At 40.5% G+C, this 8,797-nt stretch overlaps 1 protein-coding gene across 3 annotated transcripts in view; it reads right to left on the reverse strand.

Annotated features, from left to right (window-relative positions):
• GRIA2 (glutamate ionotropic receptor AMPA type subunit 2) overlaps positions 1-7,678 on the reverse strand; it is a 156,042-nt gene extending 148,364 nt beyond the window's left edge. For 2 of the 3 annotated variants that reach the window (XM_007084209.3, XM_007084208.3), the window contains exons 1-2: positions 7,576-7,663; positions 6,912-7,052 (exon numbers count right to left, since the gene is read on the reverse strand). In XM_007084209.3, the coding sequence (XP_007084271.1) occupies positions 6,912-7,052; positions 7,576-7,663 (229 nt within the window). Of the gene's footprint in view, positions 1-6,911; positions 7,053-7,575 lie in introns of all 3 variants that reach the window. The other variant, XM_007084210.3, reaches the window with a different exon arrangement.
• Positions 7,679-8,797: the final 1,119 nt, after the last annotated feature.

Below are 8,797 nucleotides of genomic sequence, written 5' to 3' on the forward strand. Positions count from 1 at the left end.
CCGAAGCAGGCTCCAGGCTCTGAGCTGTCAGCACAGAGCCTGACGTGGGGCCTGCACAGGAGCCATGAGGTCATGACCTGAGCCAAAGTCAGCCGTTCAACCAACTGAGCCACCCAGGCGTCACTTCAGCAAATCATTTAATAAATAGCAATGTACCTTAAGGAATAAAGATGATAACACTGAACATATGCAGCCTGTAGGTGGAAATGAAAAATATATTACACCTCTATCTAAATAGGATATGAGGCAGTCACCAAGTAAATTGTTTCTTTTGAAATCAAAATGAAGAGGAAAAGCAAAATTCTGACTTTAAAAAGTATAATTCTATAATAAGAAAATCTCCTATAATATTAAATGTGTTTAATAGATAAACAATCATTAAGTCGCTCAATGTACTAGGAACGGGGACAGGGTTTGTGAAGGATAGAAAGACAAAAAAGGCATGATCCTGCCTCCTTTAAGGAGGCCACATTCTCATTCCCCATGTTAATTTTTAAATGATTTCATTCTATAAATTAAAATTATCAAAAATGATAAAATAAATTGAACAGTACTGAAAAATAATAGGTGTCAAACTCCTAATCAACACCATTGTAAGAACCACATTCATCTCCTTTTTTTTCCCCCCAAATTAGTACAATCTGCTTTGAAAAACATTTTGATGTATTAATTTTTTTAAATTGGGGGAGATTTTGAAATTTTAACCCTGAATTCAACAACTAATTATCTTACCGTACTGAAAAGACATAGTCATATAAGAAGTTTGTCAATTAGTTATTCAAATCACTAGAGAAAAATCTCAGAAATTTTTACTGAAAATTACCATAATAAAAAAGCTAACGTTTTAATCACATCTAAGGAAACTTCAGTAGGATCCAGTTGGAAAAGAAAAAGAAAAGGAAATATAATTTATCCAGTGGCCATTACCAATCCCAATAAAACATTTAAATCTAAGACAAGATTTTAACTCTGTAATGCATCCTTTGTTCCCTTAAAACAAAAATCTCTATTTAAATTTAAATGTTATCTTCTGTAATGGCATTTGCTTTGCAAATTAAGTATTTCCATTGACTTTTTTTAAAAAGAGAGGAGAAAGAGGAAGAGAGGAAGAAGGAAAAAATATACTCTCTGAAAACTCTATACAACAAAACATGCTGGACTAATTAGGAAACAATTGCTCTTTTCAGCCTTCCTTAAAATTCGGGGGGCTCTAGGAAGTTGAAAAGTCTGTACAGTGCTATTGGAAGAGATTATGAGAGGATCCGAGGTCTGAGCATGAATCAGCATTCTATTGTCATAATGTCACAGTGCAATGACCTTATCACTTTAAAGGCTTGATGTGAAATGGAAATGCTCCATACTTCTTGAGTCAGCAGGTTGAAGCCTGCAAGACCTCAAAAAGGAAAAAGCACAGGAATAAGTTTTCTTTAACATCAAGCTTCTAACGTTTCATATAGTATTTTCATTTAAATATTTAACATCTCTAATCCCAAAATAGAATGTTTCAACTGATGCCATTCTTTCTTTGATTGTATAGTGTAGTATAGTGCAGTATAATGTATCATTTTCTTGAAATTCTCTTGTGATAAGTAAAGTATGTAAGTTTAACTACAAAAAAAACCAAACAACTAATGACAAATTAATTATTCTTACATATAAAGACCTACGTCTTTCTTTGTAACCTTCAAATTGATTATAACAATATTTACAACACCAGGTTGTAAGGTATTGTGTTCTGGTACATGTGTCCCAGTTTTCTTCACACCATGAATTCTAATCTTTGCTTAATAGCATCCAAGTTGATTCTAATTCTACAAAATGTTTGCATATGTTGATAACTCCAGTTTTACTAATTACCTCAATAAAAATGGCAAGACATGATAACCCAGCCCATCTATAACCACTTATAATCTATAACTATACATAAACACACACACACACACACACACACACACACACACACACACACATAAAATCATATTCCAGCAAATTGTAATAAAGATTTAGCAAACATTAATTAATTTTATGAACACAGATACACAACTTTAATAATTCACAACTAAAATTCAATGATAAGAAATATACCTCAAAAATGATATCTGCAGAATCAAGGTTTAAAAGCTGAAAAAAATACAAGTTTACAATTCTCTCTCTTCTAAGAGCATTTACAGTCAATGTTGTCCATGGATGCCTTTAGTAATCATTTATTACTATTATTATTAGTCAATTTTACAAGGATATTTAAGACAATCTATGCAAACTCAAAGACAATTGTTTTTAAAAGGTATTGTGAATTATTTTTCAAACAGCATTTTAGGTGAAGTTTTTCAAAGTGGATGCCATTTATAGATTTTTTTTTTCAATTTCTCTAAATAAATTTGTTTACAGTGTTTCAAAAGGTATTTAGTGTGCGCAACAGTTTTATGAAAGAACAATATTTTCTCCAACATCCCCATCTGCTGGCTTAGAGAAAAAGTAGATTTTTATCTGTTATTTCTTTACATATTTTTATAATTTATTTTATGGAATTGAAATATAAAATTATTGAATTATTTTAAAATAGACTAATAGCAATTTGTCAAAGTCATTCATGAAAAGAAATAGAAAGGAAAGATTTTGAAGAGGAAATTTAATCCTTAAAAGTTTTCATTCTAAAGCCCTATGGGATCAAATTCTCATGTTTATAGCTGCTTTAGACAATTTTACTTTAAAGAAATTTTAGGAATGAGCACAGTATTAGGTTATTAAATTTTTTGATAGTGTAAGAATATTTAGTATTTTCCTAATATTTGCTGTTTTGTTAAACTATATAAAATAAGTGGTGTGTACACATATGCCCAAATCAGATTTATTATTTTACAAAAATTTTTAGTTACTGTAATACATTGCTTTTGTGTAAGGACTATTAGAATATCTTCATATCCTCATACTAAGGTTCTTAGACAAGACCACAGTGGCCTGTGCACACTAAAGGCATCAAGGTCTACAAGACTTTGAAAACTATTTAAAAGAGCATAGAAGAAAAATGTTAGAAGAAGAAATGAATTTCTATGAGAAAAATATTCATTTATTCCCTGACAACTAGAAGGAACTCAATATTGAAAAAAGGAAGGAAGGGAGTGGAGAGGGAGGAAAGAAAGAAAGAGGGAAAGAAAGAAAGAGGGAGGGAAGGAAGGGAGGAGGGGAGGGAAAAAGGGAGGAATTCTTGAGGTCCCACACTAGTCTGAACTATTGAACACATCAGATGCTAGTCTTTTTTTTTTTCCAGTTTTATGGTTTGTATTTTCTGATATTAAAGGTTTAGGTTTTAACAGTTTTCAGGGGAAAAAAAACTCTCAGTACTATTTCTAGCTAAGAAGAAAGAAAAGGAGAAAAGAAAAGGGGGTGGGAGGAGGGGGAGAGACAGAGCAAAAGAAAGAATTGGAAATCTGTCTTTATTTCCTCAGGTACTGATGGCAACAAATGGGAATAAACAGGTACTTTCCTTATCTCACTGTGACTGTGAAAGAGGAAGATGTGGGAGTTCAGTGCCCTGCACAGTCGTTTTACCCAGCTCACAAAATAATGACTTCATTTCATTTGCATAACTTTAACCCAGTTGGTGGATCTTGCTGGATCCTTAAATCAATGTCAACCTACACATTCCAAATAAGTGCCTTCATCTCAGGAATAAAATTAAATGAGTAAATGAATTTCTTTTATGTTATGAAGTTATAAAACTCCACTTTCTGAACATAGAAATTTAACTCTGAGAATCTTACAATTTAGCTAGGTAAAACAAGAAGCTACTGTATGAACATTGATGGATGACACCTATTTTAATAATGGAGTTAAAAAGTAGAATTCCTTACATTTCTGGAGGAAATGAGAGAAAGTCATTTTGGTTTTAGCTATCAACATATTTGATGTTGCCTTCCACTTCATAGTGAAGAATCGTGGACTCCCCTGACAGAAAAGGCAAGCCAACAGAGGCTAAGCATTGGAGAAAAACCTGGAGCAGGATTTAAATGATCAAGACGGATCTTGACAAATTTGATATTCAAGATTTCCATTCAGTTCTTGACTGCTGACTTCACGACTGTAGTTTACATGAGCATAAAAGAGTTACACTAATTTTAATGTTCTATTGCCCTTGACAAAACGAAAAGAAATGAAGGACACAAACGCTCCATTTCTTGTTACAATCTCTAGATTGTGAAATTCCTAAGGGAATGAAGAAAGCGAGTCGCAAAAATGTTATTTGCTCAATGAGTCAATGTCAACTCCAGAAAATTCTATCCAATGGGTCTCCTTTGTATAACAGTCCCTTACTAGTTCTCTTTAGCAATCAGTAAGATCACTTATAACATGGGAGTAGTACATGCCAAACTTGAAAAGACATTCAGTTCTTCACCATGATTTATTTTAGTGTCTTAGAATAATAATCCATGGATGAATAATTTTGGGATCTGGAGACATGCATTTTTATTTCAGCTTCATTTTCTGAGAAAAACAAAAAAAAATCTGTGCAAAATGACGATTTGATCTTCCCAGTTTCTCAGAAGTGTGGTCAAACAAATTGTGTGTGTATGTGTGTTTTCAATGAAAATCATGTGCCATGGATGTATTCATTCTGTGGAAATTCATGGAGTTATATATGTATTTAATACACATTTTCTGTCTGCATATCTTATTCCAATACAATTTATATTAAAAATAAATCTATTCAAAAATATTGAGACTGAGGACCTAACCTAGTTATAACCTAAACCAAAAGTAATCTTTAATCTTTACAAAGACCCAACAGTCATTCAATATCTCTTAGAAGCAAGGAATATTCATTTTGTTCAGTGGACATATCTGTCATCTTCTTACTCTGGCCCTCTCACTATTTTCACCAATGAGTGAACTTCTCAAACACTGACCATTTTTCAAAGTGTACCTGTCAATTACTTTCACCCTGTATTAAAAATCTACATACTTCCAATAATCATAGTCCTTAGTTTCATTACTTTTCAAAGCATTTTCACACTAGTATACAATTACATACAGTTAGATACTTAGCACAGGCGCGTGTTAAACTCTTAATTCAGGAAAAGAAAAATAGAAACTTGATATCAAAACAAGTAACCTAAATTCGGTAGGTCAATAGGTCAAGTATAAAAACCTTCAACAATTAAACTACAACAGTTTCTTTGTATTTGTATATGTACTAAAATTGTTCCAAATATTCCTAATATTCTTCCACTGAGTTTTTTAAAGCTGCAAATCCACTTTAAGACTCTCTCTCTCTTCCTCACCCCTCACCCCCACCTTTAGTTTCTTTTCTCACTTGGTATGTATATATATATATATATATATATATATATATATATATGGCACTGAAAACTTCTTAAATAGGTTGTTTATAAACAATTGGATTGTAGACACCTAACATAACCACAATAATGCCCCTGTTCTACCAGTAAAGGAAAACTGTTCCATTCCTTCATCCGCATGATGGTAGTTTCAAAATGAGTTGATGATGTTCCTGATATACCATAATCAAGCTAACCCATCGACTCTATGATTAATGCTCAGTATGGGGAATTGCGATGGCAACCAGTTTGTCTCATGTGGGAACGCTGCAGTTGGGCTTTTTCTGGGGTAATTTTCCGCTAGCTCCTTTACACTGTCGCCAAAGTGGAAGGTGGGCCATCTGCAACCCACCCCTCCAAACTGTTAACTATGAAATAAAAACCGAGAACATTAAGGCAGGAAAGACTCTCCCAAGCCGGTTGGCAGGAAATGATGGCAGCTGCTGGGAAGGGGGCAGGAAGGTACAAGTGGCGGCGGCTGCACTGCCCACGCCGTCGCAGGGGTGGGAGCGCCAGGACAGGAGCCCGCGAACCCTTCCACTGAACCTTTTAGAGACTTAATTGCTTGCGTTCTATCACTCTGTCCGAAGCCTTGGCAGAGCTTCATCGCGTGTCCCGGAACCCCGCGCGGAGTGCTAGGGCTAATATGGATAACTGCAAAGACTAAAATGGCTGATCAGCCACTTCTCCTTCAGATTTCCAAACTCGGCCGGCTCCAACTGCTTTCAGGTCCTTCAGCTCTTGCTGCCTTTGCTGGAGCCCCGCTACCTAAGAACAAAGCGCACCCGGCCGGCGAGCTGACCGCGGCGCCCACGGCAGAATCGCCCCCTTCAACTTAGGCTCAAGCTGAACAGAGCAACGAGAAATTGACAGCGCTCCCCCTCCACCCCTACCCGACCCGGCCGGGCCCTGGGCCTGCGTCAGCCTCCGCTCCTCGCCGAGCCTCGCCGCGCCCCTCGGGTGGGCGTTACGTAACAGCCCGGAACCCAACTCCAGAACCATTTTAACAACTTGTCCCGTCGAGGTGGGTAATATGGGGCTCCAGGGGTCCAGACGATGAATCCGTCCTGGGCCTGTGGATTTAAATCCAGGGCCAGGAGAGGAGCGCAGCTGCCGGGGCAGGCGTCGGGGCTCAGCAGTCCCCGTGGGATCTATCCAGCAGCCCGACAGCGCGCCCGGGGAAACAGCGTGTTCTCTGTGGTCAAGGTACCACCAGGCGCGCAAGGTGGGGGGGAGGGTGGAGGCGGAGGGACAGGGAGGGCTTCTCTTGAAACACCCAAGACTAGAACCCCCCGAACCTAAGGGAGCTCCCTCCAGCTCCAATCACCACTCCACCTCCCTAGTGCGCACACTTTTCAATGCCTTTCGGTCCCTCTTCAGCCCCCCCCCCACACACACACACACTGCCAGCGGGGGTCCCCGAGATTGCAGCCACTTTCTCCCTACGCCGTCACACGCACGCGCGTGTGCAGTCACTCACACCCACACACTGACACACTGAAACACACACGCCACACTCACACTCGCGGGCGCTCCGCGTGCGGCATCCAAAAGACATGAATATTCATTACTTACAAGCATTGGTGACTGCGAAGCTGTTTGCTACCTCCAAATTGTCGATGTGGGGAGTCAGTCTGAACTCCGAAGTGGAAAACTGAACCATCCCTACCCGAAATGCACTGTATTCCTGATCGGCGCCCCTGGGAAATAGCCCCCCTGCAAAGAACAAACACCAAGCAGGAGAACAGTGTCAGTGCCAGAGAGGGAAAGGAGGGGAGCCCGCTAGCGCCCAACAGCCCAGGAGTCTCTTATTCAGCTAATAGGCCGGATAAACACATCAACGGACTCGGGCAGCGGGGAGCTGATCGTCCAAATGGTAGTTAAAGGGTCAAGGCACAGATGAGAGTCTGAGGGCAAGGTAGGTGGCCAGAAACATTAGCCTTTCCTGATAATCACAAGGTTTGCATTCAGACCCTCTAGAGAATCTGAACAAACAGGAAAATGTTGTTTAAGGCGGAATTAATAAAATTTGGAGATCAGAAATGAGAACACCTTTTCCTCTTTTGCACCAAAGCCAATATACATGCTAAGAAAAATATGTATATTCTAGGCAGTTTAAATCTGGAATGCAGTCAAGGTATGACATAAGTCTACATGACATGAATTAATTTGTCCACTGTGAACAAAGATTACCACCAAATTATGCACAATTCAAAAGCAGAGCACAAAGGGTACCTACCTATCTGTATGCTGTTAGAAGAGACACCAAAAATCAGTCCCCATAAAACAGGAGAAAGGAGGGCAGATATATGCATAATCTTTTGCATTTCCAAGAAAAGTAGAGCATCCACAAAATACCCCCCTTTTTTTTTCCTTTTCCTCCTCTTCCTTCTTTGGCGGTTTTCCTCAGCAAATTAGATCCTCTGCATTTTGAGACAGCAATTTAGCACCAAGCTGCTAAAAACGTGAAGTGGAGGCAGAAGGATTCCTATTTCCCAGGTCCTGCTGGTGGCTGCTGATGTCCTGCGCCCTGTCCCTGCTTCCGAAGTCCGGAGGACTGGCTGGATGCAGTTTTCAGCGGAGCTGCCGCTGTGGTTCCAGTGCCTTAGAATATTCAGCACCCTCCCATGCACTCACACACACTCACCCTCTCTCGCGCTCTCTTCTCCCTCTCCCCTCTGTCTCACACACGCGCGCGCGCGCGCGCGCGCGCACACACACACACACACACACACACAGATACACACACACACACACACACACACACACACACGCAAGTCACAGAGGAGCAGGCAGCCCCGGGCGCGCGTGCGCGACTCGCGGCAGGCGGCTGGCGCGCGCGTCCCACCCCTCCCCCGCACCCCACACCCCGCACTGCCCTGGCAGCGTCGCGTGCGCCGAGCTGAGAAAGCGCGGCTCAGAGCCGGGCCGCCACGATCCCTGGGCTAGACCTCGGGTCTCGCGAGCTGTCGCGCCCATCGAGCGCTTCCGCCTTTCAGCACCGAGGACAGCGCCCCGCTCCTAGCCCCGTGCTACCTTTGTGCCGCCGCTGCAGCTGCCGCTGAGATGCTCCAGCCTGGACCAAACGCAGCAAAGCTGATTTCCGGCTGCTGTGCAGAAGCCGAAGTGCTAATTGTTGCCGGTGAAGCGTCCTCTCACCAGGCCCTGCTGTTTTGCATTTAAAGTCATTTTTATTTTCATTTTCTGTAGCCTGTGAAAACTCACCTAGCAATATAGAAACGCTCTCGTACACCTTACCTGACCCAGCCAAAAAGCAAACAAGAAGACAGAACACCCGTCGAAGAAGTGTTCAAAAATTGGGAAGTTTTGCCAAATGTGAGATAGCCAGCACCCAGAGGAAAAGAAAAACAAAATTCTATCTTTAAAGGCTAAAGTCTCTTAAGAGGAAATCAAGATTGAATTTTTGAGATACTTTGCATGGATATCTCATCTTTAGAGTG

The sequence above is a fragment of the Panthera tigris genome, chromosome B1, assembly GCF_018350195.1.
Source record: "Panthera tigris isolate Pti1 chromosome B1, P.tigris_Pti1_mat1.1, whole genome shotgun sequence".
NCBI classification, from domain to species: Eukaryota; Metazoa; Chordata; class Mammalia; order Carnivora; family Felidae; genus Panthera; species Panthera tigris.